Below are 20,427 nucleotides of genomic sequence, written 5' to 3'. Positions count from 1 at the left end.
GAAGTGAATCCACAACCTGATTGGCTTACAGTAGAATTCCGGAATTAGCCAATCATGTGCAGCCCATTGTGTAAATAATGTATATAAAGCAGATACTTTGAGGGGACATTCATTCATTCCTCCTCACCCCTATGAGCTGAATAAAGAGCATGAAATCACTTTGCGACTCTGAGTATATTTCAATGCTAAACTAGGTAGATCTGTTGGCCCACTCCAGCTGGGCTCCTTTTATGTCAGGAGTGGGGAACCTCAGACCTGAGAGCAAAATATGGCCCTTCAAGCCTCAGGACTCTCCCTCATCCACAATGTGCATTGGGGGGGAGGGAGACCAGGGCCACAGCTAGTGGCTAAGAGCTAAAGCCCCCTAAACCCAATCAAAGGATTCAGATCTGAATAGGCCTTGCTGGACTATCTGTTTTGGGAGGGAAGGGATCATGCACTCAAGTCAAACCTTGTGATTCATGTCACATGCAGTCTGGTCCTTAAGAGCTTAAGTCAGGGGCATACAATGTTTTAAAACAATTCAGTGTTAACACTACAAAGCAATAGTAATTCTCTAGTACTGTATTATCTCTGTGTACTTTTACTGTGATCTGTAAATCCATATACTAATTATATTTAATATTGCTCTATTTAGTTAATGATTCATGAACTGGAAATAAAGTGATGCTGGCATTAATATTCATCATAAGTAATATTTAAAATGTGACCTATTAAACAGCCATGGCAGTGGAGTTCTCCTTAATCAAGCCAAACATCTGTATTCCAGATGGAAGCATCAGTGATCCTTAGTCATGATGATTTTAATTAGCCTCTGGCAATTAATGTAGCTTGCAGGCCTTGATTGAACTCATCAGATTACTTATTCATGCAAATGCTTCAGTGCAAGGGGATTACTTTTGATATATTAAGGGCTAATGTAGTGTAGGAACTAACAGGCTGAGCAATGAAGCTGGAAATAAGCTTTTTCAAAGCTTGCCTTGACTGTAAACTCAGGATATGAGCCTCAAAAATACCCCCAATGGAGGTAATAATATTGACCTACTTTACATGGTCGTTGTAAGGATTAGTGAAATAATGACTCAGTTCAAATCATGGCAAAGCACAAACATATATGAGAGCGCAGGTTCCTGGAGAGGAGATCGTGGGCACTGTGTTCTTTCTCTGGTTCTCACACTACCTCACAAAATATGTTGTAGTTTGGCTTAGCATATCATCCAAACTCGTGGTTTGTCCCCTCTGGACAAATCATGAGCTTGTAAACCAAGAAGAAACCTTGGTTACAGCTTGTGGTTTGTTTGGCATGAGGCAAACCATGAGCCTGGGTTCAGATGGCACACCAATCCAAACCATAGCTTAGCTCCAGTTAATGGAGCAGAAACAGGACTGATGAAGAGTACAGTGGCCTTGAGCTTCCCTTTGAGAACCCACATACTCACACTGAGCCATAGCTTGGCTTAGTGTTATGTGCAAACCATCATAAAACATCATAAAACTAACACAGTATACAAAGAACATAAGAACATAAAACCAGGCAATCAATTAATTAAAATACATCTTAAAATTAGTTCAGAGCACATTAAAATCTGGACATATGGCGGTCCATGGGTAAAATTGAGAGTAATGTATCCTGTGGAAAATATTTTCTAGCCACCAATTTATTTATATATCAGGTGTGTTTTAGATGTATCACTTGGAAACAGTGTATGTACCGTGGGACACCATCCCCATGCTCACATTCTCCAGCACAGATTTGATGGCATGCAAGGTCAGACAAAGTACCGTGTGCATAATGCCTTCATTTCCTCAGCCCTTTTATTCCTTAAGGCGAATGAAGGAGCAGTTGTGGGCATGGGGACTTCATGTGCCTATCAGCACCTCAGTGTCGGTAAAGAAACACTCGGGAGATACATACAGGTTCCTTAGCATGACTAAACTAAGGCTAAGTACACATTACAGGCTTAAAATGCAGTGCGGTTGTATTCTCTTGCTCTTTTTCAATTCAATTTTGCAATTCCTGGTAAACATCATCACAGTTTGATGTGTTTCCATTCTGGCTGCTGTCTGTCCACAATTTTTCTACCCCATTCCCTATTGGTGAAGCTTTCGTCCTTCCAAGTCTGCTCCGTAGAGATCATCGCCCTGTGGTTGCGGCTGTACATCTTTCAGATGTAATGGGATTTACTTCTATCCAAGTAAGAGAGGAACACATCACAGAGTTTAAGTTTAAGCACTTTTTTCACATTTCAAGCCCACACACACACACACACACACACACACACACTGCTCATATTAAGTCAGATTAATAGTCTCTCCAACTGGTCTATATTGACCTGCAGTGACTCTTCAGGGCAGGGTGGTCCAATGAATAGTCCAAGGGCTGCAAGTGGCCCTCAGGGCCTCTTTTTGTGGCCTTCAGCCCTTGTAGTGCTGGCTTTGGGAAGGCGGCATGAGGGCTCTGATAGGGTCCTTAAGTCCTCCTGCCTCCTTCCCAAAGCCCAGCTTTGTGAAGGAGGTAGGAGAGCTCTAGGGCCCTGCCAGATCCTCACACCTCCTTCCCATAGCCCTGTGCCTTGCTTAGCCAGCTCTGGAAAGATTGAGGGGGGGCATCAAATGTTGGCCTGGCTCCCGCTGTCCAGTGCGACAAGGCAGTGTGTGGCCCATGGGTTCCATATTGAAATACTCTTGCAGCCCACTCGGTATGAAAAGTTGGACCACCCTGCTCCAGGGTCTCAAGCAGGGGCCTTTCCCAGCCCTACTGCTAGATGCCAGTGACTAAACCTTAGAGCCCTTTCACGTGCGAAATATGCGCTCTACAACTGAGCAACAGCCCTTCCCATGGGGAATATTGATGCTCTTATCCATGAGCCCCAATCTGGTTTCCTTTGGTGGGGCTGATCTTCAGTGCATAGGTAGAGTATACACAGAGCTCTCTCATCAACAAAATCTTCCTTGTTCTTTTCATGGGTGGTGAGACCCATAGGCACAAATCAATACATGACTGGAGCTGCTGTCTTCACACTGAGGCACCTTTGAACAGGAACTATATATGTGCATCAGATCAAACCCTTCAAGTTTCCCTATTTTCCAGGGATAGCCCCAGATTTACAGAAGCCATCCCAGTTTTTGATATGATCCCAGAATGTCCTGCTTTTCCCTAAGATGTCCCTATTTTCATCAGAGAAATGTTGGAGGGTATGGAGTTATTTGACTCCCAAGCCATATGAAGGCAGCCCTATATAAGAAAGTTTTTTTTTAATGATTAATGTTTAATGATTTTTTTTAATATGTTGGAAGCCACCCGAGTGGCTGGGGCAACCCAGACAAATGGGTAGGGTATAAATAGTAAAATAATAATGTAGAATGTTGTTGTTGTTTAGTCGTTTAGTTGTGTCCGACTCTTCGTGACCCCATGGACCAGAGCACGCCAGGCACTCCTGTCTTCCACTGCCTCCCGCAGTTTGGTCAAATAGGACCAAATAGTAGAATAGGACGTCCCTATTTTCCTCAGAGAAATGTTGGAGGGTATGTCTGATACTATAGAGGGCTCTTTGCCTTTGAACTGTAATCTTTTATGTTGAGATGGCAGAAATGAGTGTCTTCTTGGGAAGTACCACCTAGGCTGGACTAGACTCACTACTAAACTGAAAAGGAAATCCTCAAAATAATACTTCATGATTAAGTGCATGCAATATAGGATTTTGGTGTTTGCAAATCCTTTTTTTCAAATCAACTTGTGGCATTAATCCTCTAATGGCATTATTCCCTTAGACTATATGCCGGATTAAGGAGTCATGATGAGGCAAAGTACAAAAATCCACGCTAATCTTTCAAAGGAGGATGCTGCGTGGGATGCAGCTAACGAGGTTGTCCCCATTAAGGGTCGGTCCTTCTTCTGTCCACCTAGTCCCTTCCCCTTCTGGCATATCATGGTGACGAAGTGGAAGGAATATATTTGTAGATGGTGTGTACACAAGAAACACCCAAGCAGTTCCGTGGCCAGAATCTGCCCTCCTTGAAATCAGTCATTAGTAACTTGATAACTTCCATTGTAAAGGCTTCTGTGCTTTGTACGATGTGAATGCAAAACAACTTATGAAACCTGTTTCCTTGTGCATTCAGAAGCTAGGTTTTCTTCTGAAAATCACACAAGAAAGCACAAGACCTTATCATAGTTGCAGAGTTCAGCACCTGAGTAAAACATGCTTTTGGAAAACAATGTCCTGCATGTCTTTGAGAAAGGAAAATAGTCACTAGCATTCCCTTTCTGACTATATTATTCCTACAAAAGCATGGCCTGATAACCCAGATATACCCCCAGTCCTGTCCCTCTGAAGTATAAGCAGAGGTGAGTGCTGCAATGCCTAGACCACTGTGCTATCTCTAGCTTGTAGAACACGCCTTATAGAGTCAGACCATTGTTCTATTGAACTCAGTGTCATCCACAGCTGATGGTTGGAGCTTCCAAGCACAGTATAATACTAGCCTCAATTATTAGGTTTAGGGCAGGTGTGCTTGGCCCAAACAGTGTCATGGGCCAAGTGGGTAGGCATCAATGCTTCTGAATACCAGCTGCTGGAAACCACAATAGGGGAGAGTAGTAATGTGTGTGTCATGCTTTGCTCACTGGCTTCCCATAGGCATCTGGGTGGCCACTGTAAGAACAGAATGCTAGACTGGATGGGCCATTGAACTGATCCAGCAGGTTGTTCTTATGTCTGGCAGGCTTTCAGATGGGGTCTCCCCCAGCCCCACTTGGAGATGCCAAGGATTGAACTCGGGACCTTCTGCATTCAAAGCAGAAGCTCTACCTGTGAGCTACAGACCTTCCTCAACAACTACTCCAACAACCACTGCTTTTTAAAGGTTCCACAATTATATAGGGAAACACCTCCCTTTCCATGATTTCATTTCTGGGGCTGGAGCTTCTCCTCTTGGACAGCTCAATACTAACTGAAGCCATGGGAAGGGGCAGTTAACTTCATTGCCTTCCCACCGCACCATTGCTGGAGCTACAGGCTAACCAGGCAGTGCCTCCTCAACCAGAGATTAAAAGGTCTCGTGCTGCATGAACCTGGCGGCCAGGTAGCTCACTTCCAGTGATTAGGTACCCATTTTCACATGTGAAAGAGGAAGAGCCGTAGCTCAGAACAGGTGCAAGCAAAAGGTCAATCCCTGGCATCTCCAGATAGGACTGGAAATGAAATTCCTGGTCTCAAACTCTGGGGAGACACTGCCAATCAGCGCAGACAATATTGTGCTGGCTGGACCAATGGTCCATTGTGTTTCTGGATTACTGTGATATCATATAAGGCTGCACATTTTAGTATTGCTGCACATCTCATCTTTCAAATGGTAAAGTTCTGGAGATTTTAACGTCTAGTACATACTAGCAAAGTTGTGTGATCACCATTTCTATGTGAAATGCAGAAGATGATACCAGCTGAATGGATACAGTGTACGCCACAAAACTGGAGGCATCAGAAAATAAAGAAAATAAGTACATCATCTGTTAACCAGGCCTGTTTGGAAGAAATGGAGGTCTCCTGGAGATTCTTGCAAGAGACTAAGCCAACCTTGAGGTTCTGAAGACCAAATGCACTACCCACTGCCTTCAGTATTTTGCTATTCCATAACTCTGTACATCACCAGAGTTAAGTTTTTCTTGTCCTGTGTGTTCACACCCTTTGTATATTTGCAGAATGGTGTATTTACCCAACATTACCCGTCTTTCAACCAGTGTACTATGTACACACTCCTTCATCGATCCATCACCTCTTGGTTGGTCTGCACTGAAATCTCTCCAACACTTTGGTGTGTTCCTTGACTTTCTGGCACTTCATCTCATGGGTGTGCAGTGCAAAAGTGCGTATCCAATGAGTTCATCTGAGGTGCTACTCCCATTTTTCCCTGAATCTTCAACTAGTAATTCTTACTTTTTATTCTTAGATTCAAAGACAGATACATTTTTGCATTGCTATTATTATCAATTCAATTTATCAGGCATTTGCTATGTAAAAGGTTTCTAAGCAGCTTACAAAGATTTAAAAACAAGCAGCTTACAAAGATTTAAAAACATTTTAAAAACAATTTAAAAAAAATCAAAAAGAAATGAATGGGGTACCCAATATATTACAATAAAACCATACAAAAATCCCTAGAACAGACCTGTTAAAACTACAGCAAAAGCTTTGGCAACAAAAAATGTCATCCAACAAATCATCTCTCAAATGCATGGGAGAAGAGATAAGTAAATACCTGGCACCAAAAGGATGTTTATGCTGGCACCAGGCAGATCTCACTGGGGAAAGCATTCCATAAGCAGGGAGCTACAACTGAAAAGGCCCTTGTCACCACCCTCCAAACCTTCCTCAGAGAGGGTACCTAGAGAAGGGCCACAGATTAACATCTAAGGGTCTGGGAAGGTACAAAGCAGGACAGATGCTCCAACAGATTTTGCCTTCTAAAGCACTAGTTGGGCGAGAATTGTGCCTTTGTCTTTGAAAAAGCACTGAGTTTAGATACCATGGGTCTTGGCCCTTGGACAAGTCACTAATTTCTCAGCCTCAATTCTGAATCTGTAAAATGGAATGATAGTGATCTGCTTAATAGGAATTTTGTCATTGCAGTGATATGGGAAGTCACAGAAGAATAAGAATGGTAACATATGATGTTCTTAAGATGTGTTATGTGAAAACCTAATAAAAAAAATTTTTTTAAAGTGAATTTTGTCCGTGCAAACATAGTAGAAACGACGAAGACCTTTGTAAATTTTAAAATAAATAAGGTGCTACATTAACGGCAGAAGTATTGTGGCCAGAAGAAACAGAGCATTTTTCTGGCAGATCACTTTCTTCAAAAGATCTTGGCAGATTTCATTATGAATCCTACCCTAACTATGAGGACTAACTGTGAAGACTAAATCACAATAGGTATAAGATATTTTTGTGAAATGAACACACTGTAATAATATTGCTTCATAGCTTTATCTCCACAGAAGAATGCTAGCTATTTGATCTCTCGGCTTTTCCCAGACTCCATCAGTGTTACTTTTATAAGGGAACACAACAATCCTTTTTTTCTTCAGGTAGTCTTGTAATTTGAGCTATAAAGTGACTCAGCCTTCCCAGCTGCCAGCAATCCGTCACATGTAAGAGGCTCCGGTATCAAAGTCTACACAACTACTTCCTCTTTTCTCTTCAAATGATCCTACCCCACTGCACAAAAAATGCTGACCAGACTGTTCAAATGAAATGTTCAAGGAGGTAGTTGGGCAAAACCGGTGAAAAGACGCATCAAAGAAAAAGTTACGGTAATGCTTTCCACCGGACCATCATCACCCTTGAAAATACTTTTGAACTCTGCACAGTTCTTCTGAAGAGCATCTGTCCCTGCTTCACCATTGCACCAAAGCAAGAATTTTGCATGAGAAAGCTAATATAAGAACAGAAAGTGTCTGAAGACAAGCAATAAAGCAACTGGAACTGAATCAAGAGGATCATCAGCATCAAAGCTGATTTGTTTCATAAGCCATGAAAATACTTCGAAAGGTAAAACAACCTTTCAATTAAAAAAAATGGAAGCTGAAGGTAGGTTGTTTTACTGTATCTCTTAAAAACCTCTGGCAATGCTTATTCTGTTTTATGTATTTCAAGCTTTAGTATGCTCTGTCCCAAGAACTCAGGGAGCAATGCTTAAAAACAGGTGCAACCAACAGATCAAAATGCTCATTAGTTAGCAAGCATAAATATTGTATGATGGGGTGGGGAACCTTTGGCTTTTATGCCAGATTTGGTCTCCAAACCATGCCCACCTCCCTCACACCTGATGCCATATGTGATTTCAGGTTTGCTGTGGGTATTGCAAAGGAAGAATCAGGAGCTTAAAGTGAGCTCTTGAGTGTTCCTTTGCCAGAACAAGGTGTGCTCCCACCACCCTTCAGCTGGTTTTCAGAGCCTTAAAGAGCAGTTTGGGGCTGTTTGCAACAGGGCTTTCAATCAACCCTGCATTGCAATTTGAAGTCCCAACAACCCAGGCTTCAAAGCACAGTATCACACACCCCACAAAGTAAAAAATTCCCAAACTTAAAGGTAAGTTTGCCTTTAAATACAAACTGAATTTCTCCCTGTCCTTGGTGCCCGTGCTTTTATTTTGGTTATATTGATATGGTTTCCATGAATGTTTTGTTGTGATTAAATGTATTTTTGTTTGTGAATGGCCCAGAGGACCTTGATGATTGGACAGTGTAGAAATACAGAAAAATAAGAAGAGATGGCTAGGAAGTAATAACTATGTACATACCGTGGCAGGAGTTGCAATACATTCTGAACTTTCTCTTACGATGAAATTGTGTGGGCGTACATAGTACACAGTGCATGGCCTTCTTTGCCTTGTTTTTAAGGCAGGCTCAAGAGCAAGTGCTATCCGAAACACAATTTCTGCCTCTCTTTCTCTCTCTCCTCGGAAAGGCGCAAAGTGGACAAGCACAGAAAAGGCTGCAGATGGCTTTTTTCAGAGATCCCCATTCAACTTCTTTAGAAGTCAGATCCAGAAGAAAAAACCCTCTGCAGAGAAAGGGGGATGTGAACAGTACCAGGGCTCAGACCATGAAGAATCCAAAGAGGAAAGTGGAAAAGAAAGCAGAGGACACAAAATGAATGATTCCTGCTTAGAAACTCAAATGGTGGAGCAGATTTTCCCTGCACCAGGTAATAGTGATAAGAAAGAGCACTTGAAGAACAGGGACTGTCTGCCCAGGGGTCCTGTGCTCCAAGAGTAGCTCTCTGTGAGTGAAGATAGATTTAACATTGAAACATCTGTGAGTGAAGACAGATGTAGCATTTTCACCCACCATGTTGTCCCAATGTTTTGCAAACAGGATTGTGAGGAACTCCAAACTGGGTGAATGGGCAGTCAATGGACAAATGCAACTCCATGTAAGCAAGTGTACAGTGGTGCACATTGGGGCAAAAAGTCATTTCACATATATACTAATAGAGTGTGAACCGGCAGTAACTGACCAGAACAAGATTTTGGAGTCATCAGGTGAAGATGTAGAACTGCTGTGCAGCAGCTGTGAAGGCATTTTGCATGTTAACGATGATTACGAGAAATATGTTCATGATCTGCCGGGAGAGAGTCTCCTGCATGATCAGAAGCATGGTTTGGTTGGTTTTCAGCAAATGTTGGGATTGTTGAAAACCATTCAGGTCACTGCATTTCCATTGTCTTGGTTCCACAGACTCAATGCTGTGTCCGCAAAGAGTCCAGAATTTCCTGGGGAAATTGGGCAAACAGGCCTCTAGCAAGGTTTTGGACTTAAATAATTGTGCATTAAGTACAACAGATATAATGGAGCTGGGTGAGTATACATTTTGATACGTATTTTTTCACCCTAGTAATGGCTTCAGAGGTGTTAAATACTTGAGCGCACAGGCCTAAGGCACAAATTTACATAAAATCTACATGTGATCATTTGTATGCATAGATGAAAATTTAGGCTCACTGGCAAAAGGGAAAGCAAGCTTCAGCAGTCAGGGATTTACTGTGGTGTGCCAAAAGGATTTTGTGAGCTCAGTGCACAGTGCATGGAGATGGCCCCCTGGCATAATCACAATCTGTTGGCAACAGCTATGGGTGTTTATTTACTTATTTAAAAATATAGTCCCTTAATATAATCAAAATATCTAAACAATTACATAAGTTGGTAGCCCCTGCAAAGCCTCTTTCAGCCAAGTCCTGGCCATATCTGCCCCCCCCCACATGGCATTATATAAGAGTTAAGCTGGATGGGTGCGACTTGCCTCAGTTGACCTCACGGACCAAATGAGGAGGGCTGGTGGTTGAAGTTTGGTCTGCCAGTGTGGTGTAGTGGTTAAGAGCAGTAGACTCATAATCTGGGGAACTGGGTTCACGTCTCCACTCCTCCACATGCAGCTGCTGGGTGACCTTGGGCTAGTCAAACTTCTTTGAAGTCTCTCAGCCCCACTCACCTCACAGAGTGTTTGTTGTGGGGGAGGAAAGGAAAGGAATGTTAGCCGCTTTGAGACTTCTTCGGGTAGTGATAAAACGGGATATCAAATCCAAAACTCCTCCTCCTCCTCTGCAGGCCAGAGGTTCTCTTCTTTGGTCACCTCTCTGCTGCCACCTGACTTCCCAGGCGCATGGAGGAGATGAATGGATTGGAGCCATCTTAGTCTTAAAATATCAACCCCCACCCCCTTCTTTGCAGATGTAGGAGCAGAGCTACACAGAGTTACTTGTAGTACCAATAGTACCTTGCAGCTTTCCGTATCTGCTTCAATAAACCTTAATGTGCGCACACAGTTCAGTCATGCCGCCTTCACGTATATCAGCAGTGGTTTATCTCTCACTCTGCTTTCTCCCCTAGTTGCCATAATATATTTGCTGCCAGGCCTGGAAGAGATTGATCTTTCCTGGAATGATTTAATAGGAGGGACATTAAAGTCTCTTACCCTTCCGTTCAAATGTCTGCAAGAGCTGAAAGTCCTCCGACTGAAGAACTGCAGACTCACAGCCATGGATCTTTCGTTTTTAGGTATCATCCAGTAATTGCATAACTTACTCCGAGAGGTTATTACAGTGGGTTATTTCATTAGAGATCTAGGTAAATTCTAATCTGGATTGGGGGGACCTAGTCCTGCAATTCCATTTCAGACACAGGGCTTGTCCACACTTGCCTTTTGCCCCACTCTTTCCAGGCACAGGTCCACGCTTAAAGCACTGTGCCCAGGTGTGTTGATTTTTTTTGCCCTGGAGTTTTCCCAACAAAACCCCTCTTCAGCCCTCAGTTGGAGTAAGTGTCAGTTCTGGTTAACTGTGGATTGACGCTTGTTCCTACTGAGTGTTAAAAGTGCAGGTTTTTGTGGGGAAAGCTCTTGAGCAAAAAGGGGGAGCACTCAAACACTTTAAAGTGCAGAGCTTTAAAGAGCTTTAACGTGCAGACTGTGCCTGGAAGGAGCAGAGGAAAGGTAAATGTGGATAAGGCCTAAGGCTGCATCCAGACTATGCAAATATGAGCTTGCTGAAGTAGGGCTGTAAACGGGGACACAGACCTGTGTATGTATGTTCCTGAAATTATTACATTCTTGCATGTTCTTAAACCAAAGTTTAAATAGTGAAAAAGTATGATGCGATCATTTATTGTCTTCTGCTTCTTCAAATCAATGTATAAAATACCGGTAGTATCAAATGCTTATTTACAGGGGAAGCGCTTGAAGTAATTCCTCACCTTGAAACACTAGATTTATCATGGAATACCAACATTGGTGGGAAGCTTTTACTTCTAATCCAAAAAATCCCCAAAGACAATAAACTCAAAACACTAAAAGTGATGGATTGCAGTCTAACTTCTGAAGATGGTGAATCACTAGGTAAGAGCCCATGACATAGTGATGTAGCAGCTTTGAATACTGTTTTAGCATTTTAGTTAGATATCAAACCAAATACCACTTCGTATGGAATCAAGATTTTAAACCTGCTGCACTTGAATGCGTTAAAGAATTTGTGTGAAAACTGTCAGGTTGCGCCCTGTGATTTATGAGTTAAAGGTAAAGGGACCCCTAACCATTAGGTCCAGTCGTGGCCGACTCTGGGGTTGCGGCGCTCATCTCACTTTATTGGCCAAGGGAGCCGGCGTACAGCTCCCGGGTCATGTGGTCAGCATGACTAAGCCGCTTCTGGCGAACCAGAGCAGCGCACGGAAACGCCGTTTACCTTCCCCCCGGAGCGGTACCTATTTATCTACTTGCACTTTTGAACTGCTTTTGAACTGCTAGGTTGTCAGGAGCAGGGACCGAGCAACGGGAGCTCACCCCATCACAGGGATTCGAACTGCCAACCTTCTGATCGGCAAGTCCTAGGCTCTGTGGTTTAACCCACAGCGCCACCTGCATCCCTGATTTATGAGTTAGGAGGCTTCAAATATGGTTTGTATTGTGCCTGCCCATATTTTCCCATATGATCATGGTTTTCAAATAGTGGAGGTACAGATTCACATTTCAGCTCAGCCCTTTAACTTACTGTGGCTTTCAGCAAGTAACTATAGTCAGTGCTTTTTTTCCAGGGGATACTCAAGGATATGCAGTACTGGCACCTCTTTTTGTTGTTGTTAAAAAGTGTGGTTCTTACTATAACAACTTCATGGTGGGTATCGGCCCCAATTTTCCCAGGAAAAAAAAGAGCACTGACTATAGTATAGTCATGCATAACATAGGAACTGGCAACACCTTATTTCATTGGTTTCTTACACCTAGTGATTGAGATGAAAGCATTGTTTATTTATTTGATAAAATCTACATACCGCTTGATTGTAGTATGGTGTAAAACCTCGAAGCACTTTGCAAGAAATATTAATATTTTAAATAAGAACCTGTTAAAAGCAATTTAAAACATTTTAATGTCATGAAAATGAATAGCACGATATGAACGACAAATTGCTAGGGAGGTGTATCAAAAGATATAGTTAGTTTGATCAAATCAACACTTGAAATTTTTTCCCTTACTGGTTCAACATTTGTTGTTTGGTCCCAGCTCCTGCCAACCTAGCAGTTCGAAATCATGTCAAAGTGCAAGTAGATAAATAGGTACTGCTCTGGTGGGAAGGTAAACGGCGTTTCCGTGCGCAGCTCTGGTTTCGACAGAAGCGGCTTAGTAATGCTGGCCACATTACCTGGAAAAACTGTCTGTGGACAAATGCTGGCTACCTTGGCCAGTAAAGCGAAATGAGCACTGCAACCCCAGAGTCGTTCGTGACTGGACTTAGCTGTCAGGGGTCCTTTACCTTTACCTTTAAGGCAAATTAACATTCATTAGCATGAGGAAGGAAACTTCATAATTGGCATATGCTGTCTGATTGGCTTTTGAGAAGCATGGGCAGTCTCTCAAGATGTGTGAGGTATTGACTGGTTCATGTTTGTTACAGAAGGATAACCTTTTTCAAATCCTAAAGGGGTTAAATTTTAAAATGAGATATGTGTAGTATCTCTTCCTCCCTCCCTCCCTCTGCCCACCTCCCATTAAGAGAGATGCATACATAAAGGTTATGTGGTTATTCTGGGGAGTCCAGACAACATCCAGATAACAACTACATCTTGGACATGACCTTAAAAAGAATATTTAGAAACTGGATAAATGAAATTATTGCCCATTTATTTATCATGAGGCAAATAATATTTCCTTTTTCGATTGGAACTACCTTCTTGTTTTGTTTTAAATTCCAAGTGCCCTGATTTCCTAATAATAAACCTTTTTTAAATTTATTACATTACTCTTCCATTATCTGCTCTGAATATGTTGTGACCAGTTCATCCCTTGGCTTCTTTTCAGCTCAGCATCTCTACAAAATCCACAGCCTTGAAGTACTGGATCTGTCAATTAACAAAAAGATAGGATATAGCCTGGAGAGTGTTGCCCAGGAATTACAGCATGTCTCAGGACTGAAAGTACTTAATCTGAACAGGTGTGGGTTAAAACTAGATGGATTCAAGTGTTTAGGTAAGTTGGTTGGCATCTGTCAAGACTGTGTCTTTGGGGGTGAAGTGCAGGTGATGATTTGGTAGCTGGGACTTTTAATAATGATACTTAGCATGTGCACATTTCTGGCTGTTCAGATGCATTATCTTCTTGCAATCCTTACAGCAACCCTGTAAGGTACATGAATATTATTCTGCATTGCAAGGGGTTAGACTAGATAACCCTTGAGTCCCTTCCAACTCAGAGGTTCTATGATTATACCTCTATTGCAGATGGGAAACTGAAGCTGTGTTCACAGTAGACCTTTAAAGTACTTGAGGAACATTTCCGCCCTCAAAGAGTTTGCCCCTCACAGAGCTACAATTCACTGCAACGCTTAACAAACTACAGTACTCAGAATTCTTTGAAAGTGCTTTAAATATATTATGCGTATGCATTTGTCAACATCTGTAACTGGAAATTTTGAATTAAATGTGAATTAGAAATGTATACACACCCAGAAATCCAAATTAGGGCAAAAATGCTAAAAAATATTTTCCCAAATGTGCTTCAGGTCTACTTATCAATCAGATTTTGGGCAGTATTATAAGTGTAATTTGAAAACATTTGAAATTAAAAATATCAAATTTGAATTTTCAAATTGCCAAATTTCAACATCATTTGATTTGATTTTTTTTTTGCCAGCCTCTGCCAATGAAGAGAAGGAATGTGCAAAAGGACTAAAGGAGGCTAACAACAGATTTCCTTGATGGCAAATTGATTATTGACAAGTTGTCTTCCTGTGCCTATTTTATTTCAGCTAGTGCCTTGCAGCACCTGCTGGAACTAAGAGAATTAGATCTGTCATGTAATAAAGAGATTGGAGGAGGTTTCAAGTACTTAGCAGCTCATTTGGCCGAGCTAAGGAACCTAGAAGTCCTGAATCTTCATCAGTGTTGTATTACAGAAGAGGACATGACTGTTTTAAGTAAGATATTGCAAAATCATTTAATCGTAGAATCGTTTTTGCAAAATCATTATGTGGAATATTTAATTGGAAGATTATCTTATCTTCAATCAATCAATCAATCATCTCTCCCACTAGCTCAGAAATATCTCTGGCCCTCCAGATGTTGCTGGACTACAAATCCCATAATATCAGAATGTTCATTAGCTATGTTTGCATGCGCTGATGTGAGCTGGAGTCCAACAATATCTAGAGGACCACATAAGGAGCACACCCTTGGGGATCCATTCTGTGGACATGACCAAACCAGCAATGTCTTTGATTAAAGTTACAGCAAGTTTAGCCAACAAGGTGGCCTCGGGCTGATGTTGGTTAACAACTCACATTGTCCCTGACTGTTGGCAATGCTACATGGGAGTGATGGCAGCTGAAGTCCCACAATATCTGGAAGGCTACTACTTGGCAAAATAATAGGTATTATAATAGGCAATATAAGCAGCCCAGCCCAGTATTGTCAGGCACCAGCTCCCCGGGTTCTCCAACCTATTTTCTAACTTGCTGCTATGCCTAGGTACAACTTAGTCTTCCCCTTCCCCGCTGCATTTCAAGTCACATTTGCACTTGGGTGTGTTCACATTGCCACCTTGGATCACACTGACATTGGCTTTTTTGGTGCGTTCCACAGTGCTTCCCCACTGCGTTCCACAATGCTGTTTCCATCAACATGGCTTAATTAGTGTCAGGATTTCTGTTTTGTGTACAAACCAGGAGGCCACAATTCTCTAAGTTCCCTAAGGAGAGTTTGGGGGAAGCTGTGACTGTTTAAAGTGGTATGATGCTGCCTTAAATGTATAATGCCGATGGGGCCTAAGTGTATGTTTGGTGGTGGGAACAGGGTTGGCCACTCGCGCGTGTGTATATATAGATATACACACAAACACTTCTGCAAACTTCAGAGTTCACCCAAACATTACGATATCCACTTCTTGCTTCTTGGTGGGACTGTTTTGCTACAAAGCTGTTGGCACAGTCTGATGAAGTTCATCATCCAACGAAATGTAAATAGTACTTCTAAAATACGGAGGCAGCAAGTGGCACCTGTGAAGAAGCAGTGCCTGTTCTAAGCTTGTGGCTGCTGCAACATGTGGCTGCATGATCTGAAAACAGCAGCAAAATTCTTTTTGATTCAAAAGTATATTCATATTCAAATTTATGCAGATTTAATCAATCAATTGGTTAATATACTAAAACTGACAGTTTATTGGCTAAGGTTTATTTAATTTAGTGGCATGACTGGATTTGATGAAATTTGATCATTTTTCAGTTTTCAAATAACGTAGTATATTAATATCCAAGAAAAGGGAGTGATAGAGATGAGCGGAAGGAAGGGACATACTTGAATATTTTCAGCTCCTTTAGGTTGATTGTGGAGTTGATGTTTACTATGTTGCAGCTGTACTATCCTTTGATCTTTTTGCAGCCCATGTAATCCCCCTTTTGTCGAGTCTTCAGGACCTGGATTTATCATTAAATAAAAGTATTGGGAAGTCTTCCGACCACCTTCTTAGCAGACTCCGTTTTTTACCAAAACTGAAATCGGTGTTTCTCAGCAATTGTTCTTTAAAGCATGATTCATTTGCATCTTTAGGTAAGAATATGCCTTAAAATGATTCTAGCTTTCCTTATCTATGTCTCCATCTTACTAATCCACAGGGCTAGTATATCAATTGGGCATGAATGTCAAATGGAAACAGACAGTAATTTGAATAAACATTCCTGGGAATATTTATCAGGAGGTGCATTACAGAGCCATCTACTTTCATTAGGTCTGATATAATCAAATGTACGGAAAGGGGAACAGAAGTTCAATTTCTATGCAGAGAATACATTTCATTGAAGGGCTTCTCAGTACTGAAATAACCACCTTCCATTAAAGATCTTTTGCTAGACATAGAGCAGTATAAGATAATACTTAATTGTAGTATTCTCATTCCCTCATTCTCATTCTCTCTTTCCCAGATGGCTTTGCTATTTTTTTGTTTATTCATTATTCATACATTCACTCAAGAAATTATATCCAACTCTTCAAATAGGTTTCTAGTGGCAGCTCAGAGTACTAAATCAAAAGCACAATGAAAGCTTTGAAAAACGTAAAACACTACAAACCAAGAGCAGCATCATGCTTTGCCACTGTCCAAAGAATCTCTTTCAACCCCTTTCTTCTAGTATCCAGACATCAAGAGCTATATTTTTTGTGATCTCAAGTCCTGCTGACAGTTAATTATAGAAGTTGGCAACTTCTTTTCTTTTTCTTCATTTAACTGTGTCCTCTAAAGCAATATGAGCTCTTTCTTAAGACATAATCGCATCGTTTATTGATTCCCAAATTAACAAAAACATTGCTCCATTGTCAGAAACACTGTAGGCTTGTTCCTATCTTTGTTTTGCCTACAAGGCTGGTTCTGTTTGATCATCCTATAACAAAGCTATAATAAAGTTGTTCTCTTATCCAAATATCTGTACTGTGGAAAAGGAGCAACACAGAGTGAAAATTAGGCACATCCAAGTCCCATTATCATCAGTGGAATATTATGCACATAGGTAATGCTTATCTGTGATGCAGTTAACACATGCACACGTAACTTCCTGTGGATTATGTCCATTTCATATGGTGGTCACTTGAAACTGCACCCTTGGCAGCTATCTGCAGAGAAGCTTGTCATGCAAACTGGGATATTTTCTCTGCACCCTTTTATGTTTGATGCAACAAAGAGAAAATCCCTTGGTCTGTGTGACAACCTGCAGCTGGATGGAGACTGCTAATACAGATGCAGTCTTTACGCTGGCCTTTGACACCTGAGATGTGTGTTTTCAAGACCCTCCCTATTCTTTTGACTGTAATCTGATTTAACTGTTCTGAATTCTGAATTTTAAATTTTTGTAACCCCTGCTGGGACCTCCGCATTGTAGACGCTTCCATATGTCTGTAGAAATCTTAATTTCAAGAAAAAAATATATGCAGTTGTTTCTGTCAGAGAGATTTTAGCACACTTGTGGCCAAAACCCTGTGTACTCTTCCTTGAGGATAACTCTCATTGAAGGCACAGTGGGACAGTTCCATGCGCACACATATATATGCACATCCCTCACTGAAAGTAATTGGAGGTTGAATGTACTCAACATTGGATGGATTGTATCCCATGTGTTTTTTCTCGATGTTTGAACATGGTTTAGGGGAGGTCCCTCTTAGAAAAGTATAGGAAAAGCATATTTCTGATTGCCAATATAGAGCCCAAATCGCCAGGGAGGTTTGCTGCATAAGCAGTTGTCTTGCTGCTCAGCTCCCATTAATTTCAGATGAACTTTTGCAGGTAGGCCTCCTGGTTGTGAACAGAGAATGCTTGGAAGTACATTGTGCAGCTCCTCTTGGCACCCTTCCTGCATGACTTCTTTCAGGAAAAGCTCAGTCACATAGATTTGCTTTAACCACAACCATGTGCCCCAGTACAGCACTCTACTTTTCCACTGGAATAAATGACAACCATTTATATGCATGGGAGAATTGCACTCAATGATTCCAGGGGGAAAGGAGTCAAACTCCTAGCTGCTGAGACTCAAGTCACTTGAACTTCACAGACCCATTCTGGGTTTTGTTTCTTGGTAGCACTGAAGTGTGATAGAATGTTGGGAGAAGGGGGGAGAGAATGTTGTATACGGTCTGATCTATTTCGAAGATACGCAGCTGGGTGCAGAGGGTTGAATGGCATTGGACCAGGCCTATTTATTTCAGTAAGCACAAGATGTTGTTGCTAATCTTTTCAGCTGATGCTGCCCTTCACCTTCCTGAACTGGAGATATTAGACCTTTCTTGGAATAAATGCGTTGGCGGGAACCTAAAGCTGATTTTGAAAGCGCTAAACCTTGGAGCTGAGATCAAAGTGTTAAGACTAAGCAGCTGCAGCTTGGTGGATGAGGACCTGGGTGGCCTTGGTTGGTATAAAATTGTATTTCCCTTCTCCTTAGTACTCCTTGTTTTCAGACCACATGTCAGAGCTGATTTGTTCATTGGACATGAGAGACTTTTCCACAAATGGAAGGAAATCTGGCCAGTAGTATATTTTCAAATGGGATATTTCACCATGCCTATTTGCTTTATAGTGGACTCAACTCAGTGGACTATTGATCATGGACCAAGGTGGGAGATATGAAATAAATGTATTTTACCAATGTTTATGCAGAGCAAATAATGCCAGGTGATGCTCACTATAGGATTATTTATTATTTATTAAATTTTTAAGTCTCTCTATCTTGCCCAAGGCAACCCAAAGCAACTTACAACCAAACAACCCCACATAGGTACATACATTAAAACCAAGTGGTGGAAGAAATACATTAAAAACATCCCACCTACTTCTAAAAGGCCAGAGATAGTTACAGAGGCAAGTTTTTGCCTGGCACCTAAAGATATACAGTCATAACTTGGCACTCAAACAGCTTGGCTCGCGAACAAATCAGCTCCCAAATGCTGCAAAGTAAGTGTTCCAGTTTGCAAACGTTTTTCAGAAGCCGAACTTCCAACGCGGCTTCTGCTTGAGTGCAGGAAGCTCCTGCAGCCAATCGGAAGCCGCGCCTTGGTTTTCGAACGGTTTCAGGAGTCGAACGGACTCCTGAAACTGATGAAGTTCGAGAACCAAGGTACCACTGTATAACAATGGCGCCAGGCTGGGCAAGCATCCCTGGGGAGAGCATTTCACAAGCTGGGAGCCACTGCAGAAAAGCCAGTTCTCGTGCTGTCAACCTCAGGACCCTCTGGCTTGTCCACACAATGCACTGAACATATATACAAGCTGTCTATGCATGTACAAATGTTTATGTGATAATGTGTACACTTGTTAATTTGTTCTGCTGTTACTGTGTACATACGTACACAGACTCTACACCGGTTGAACATTTCATGTGAATAAGTACAGTGGTACCTCGGGTTACATATGCTTCAGGTTACATACGCTTCAGGTTACAGACTCCGCTAACACAGAAATAGTGCTTCAGGTTAAGAACTTTGCTTCAGGATGAGAACAGAGATCATGCTCCGGTGGCGCAGCAGGAGGCCCCATTAGCTAAAGTGGTGCTTCAGGTTAAGAACAGTTTCAGGTTAAGTACGGACCTCCGGAACAAATTAAGTACTTAACCTGAGGTACCACTGTATGAGTGTACAACTTACCTTTGGTGAACACAGGTACACAGGCTTTACACTCATCCAATGTAATGCATGAACACCCTAATCTCATTTTTCTCTATGATTTTTCTCCTTCCAAAGTACCACTTTTTTTTATGATACAGAAGTCCCTTCACCACTTGAAAGCATGTACAGTATACTTTGAAAACCAATGTTACCTACAATGATGAACTGGTTGCTTCTTTCAGGCCTGGTCATCCAAGCTGGGCATCTGGCTCAACTACAAGAACTGGACCTTAGTTATAACAACCAGATCTCTGACCAAGGATGGACAATGTTCTATCAAGACATAGTTGGCCTTGAGCAGCTTTCTGAACTGGATGTCAGCCGTCGCCCGTCGTCACGTGGCAACTGTGGCCAATGGTTGGGCAAACTTTTGGCAGCACTGCTGAAGCTGCCCCAGTTCACGGAGCTCGGGCTGCAAGGCTGGGTTCTTTCCGAAGTTCAGCAAAAGCAACTGGAACATTTTAATCGGGACAATGAACGAAATGTTCGCTTTGATGTTTGGTATGGAGCATGATGTCTTGTGCCAGTGTAACAATCTATAGCTGGTGGCCCAGAAGCTCAGCACGCAGTTCCCATAGCCTTACCTGACAGAATGCAGTGGGGTAGAGAGAGAAGAGCGCCAGAATTGAGAAACCGAAGCCCTGATCTCAGTGAAAATCCTACTCAGCCCCACCTTGTGAGTAATTTTTCACCACACAGGATGCAAGACTTGCCATGCTGGACCATTACTCCCCACTAAGAGGAG

At 41.9% G+C, this 20,427-nt stretch overlaps 1 protein-coding gene across 11 annotated transcripts in view; it reads left to right on the top strand.

The window, feature by feature from the left end:
- The window catches only part of LRRC31 (leucine rich repeat containing 31), a 39,508-nt gene extending 19,312 nt beyond the window's left edge, over positions 1–20,196 (top strand). For 5 of the 11 annotated variants that reach the window (XM_053390504.1, XM_053390502.1, XM_053390501.1 and 2 more), the window contains 10 exons: positions 5,702–5,865; positions 8,469–8,708; positions 9,242–9,361; positions 10,391–10,558; positions 11,226–11,393; positions 13,348–13,515; positions 14,294–14,461; positions 15,921–16,088; positions 18,263–18,430; positions 19,865–20,196. In XM_053390504.1, coding sequence (XP_053246479.1) covers positions 5,703–5,865; positions 8,469–8,708; positions 9,242–9,361; positions 10,391–10,558; positions 11,226–11,393; positions 13,348–13,515; positions 14,294–14,461; positions 15,921–16,088; positions 18,263–18,430; positions 19,865–20,196 — 1,863 coding nt within the window. In that variant the 5' untranslated portion in view covers position 5,702. Of the gene's footprint in view, positions 1–3,771; positions 3,883–5,701; positions 5,866–7,494; positions 7,590–8,468; positions 8,709–9,241; positions 9,362–10,390; positions 10,559–11,225; positions 11,394–13,347; positions 13,516–14,293; positions 14,462–15,920; positions 16,089–18,262; positions 18,431–19,864 lie in introns of those variants that run through there. The other 6 variants (XM_053390503.1, XM_053390499.1, XM_053390506.1 and 3 more) reach the window with 5 other exon arrangements.
- The last annotated feature ends 231 nt before the right edge of the window (positions 20,197–20,427 follow it).

The sequence above is a fragment of the Podarcis raffonei genome, chromosome 5, assembly GCF_027172205.1.
Source record: "Podarcis raffonei isolate rPodRaf1 chromosome 5, rPodRaf1.pri, whole genome shotgun sequence".
NCBI lineage: Eukaryota > Metazoa > Chordata > Lepidosauria > Squamata > Lacertidae > Podarcis > Podarcis raffonei.
The sequence above is the reverse complement of the archived record's forward strand: the minus strand, read 5'-3'. Positions and strand labels throughout refer to the sequence as shown.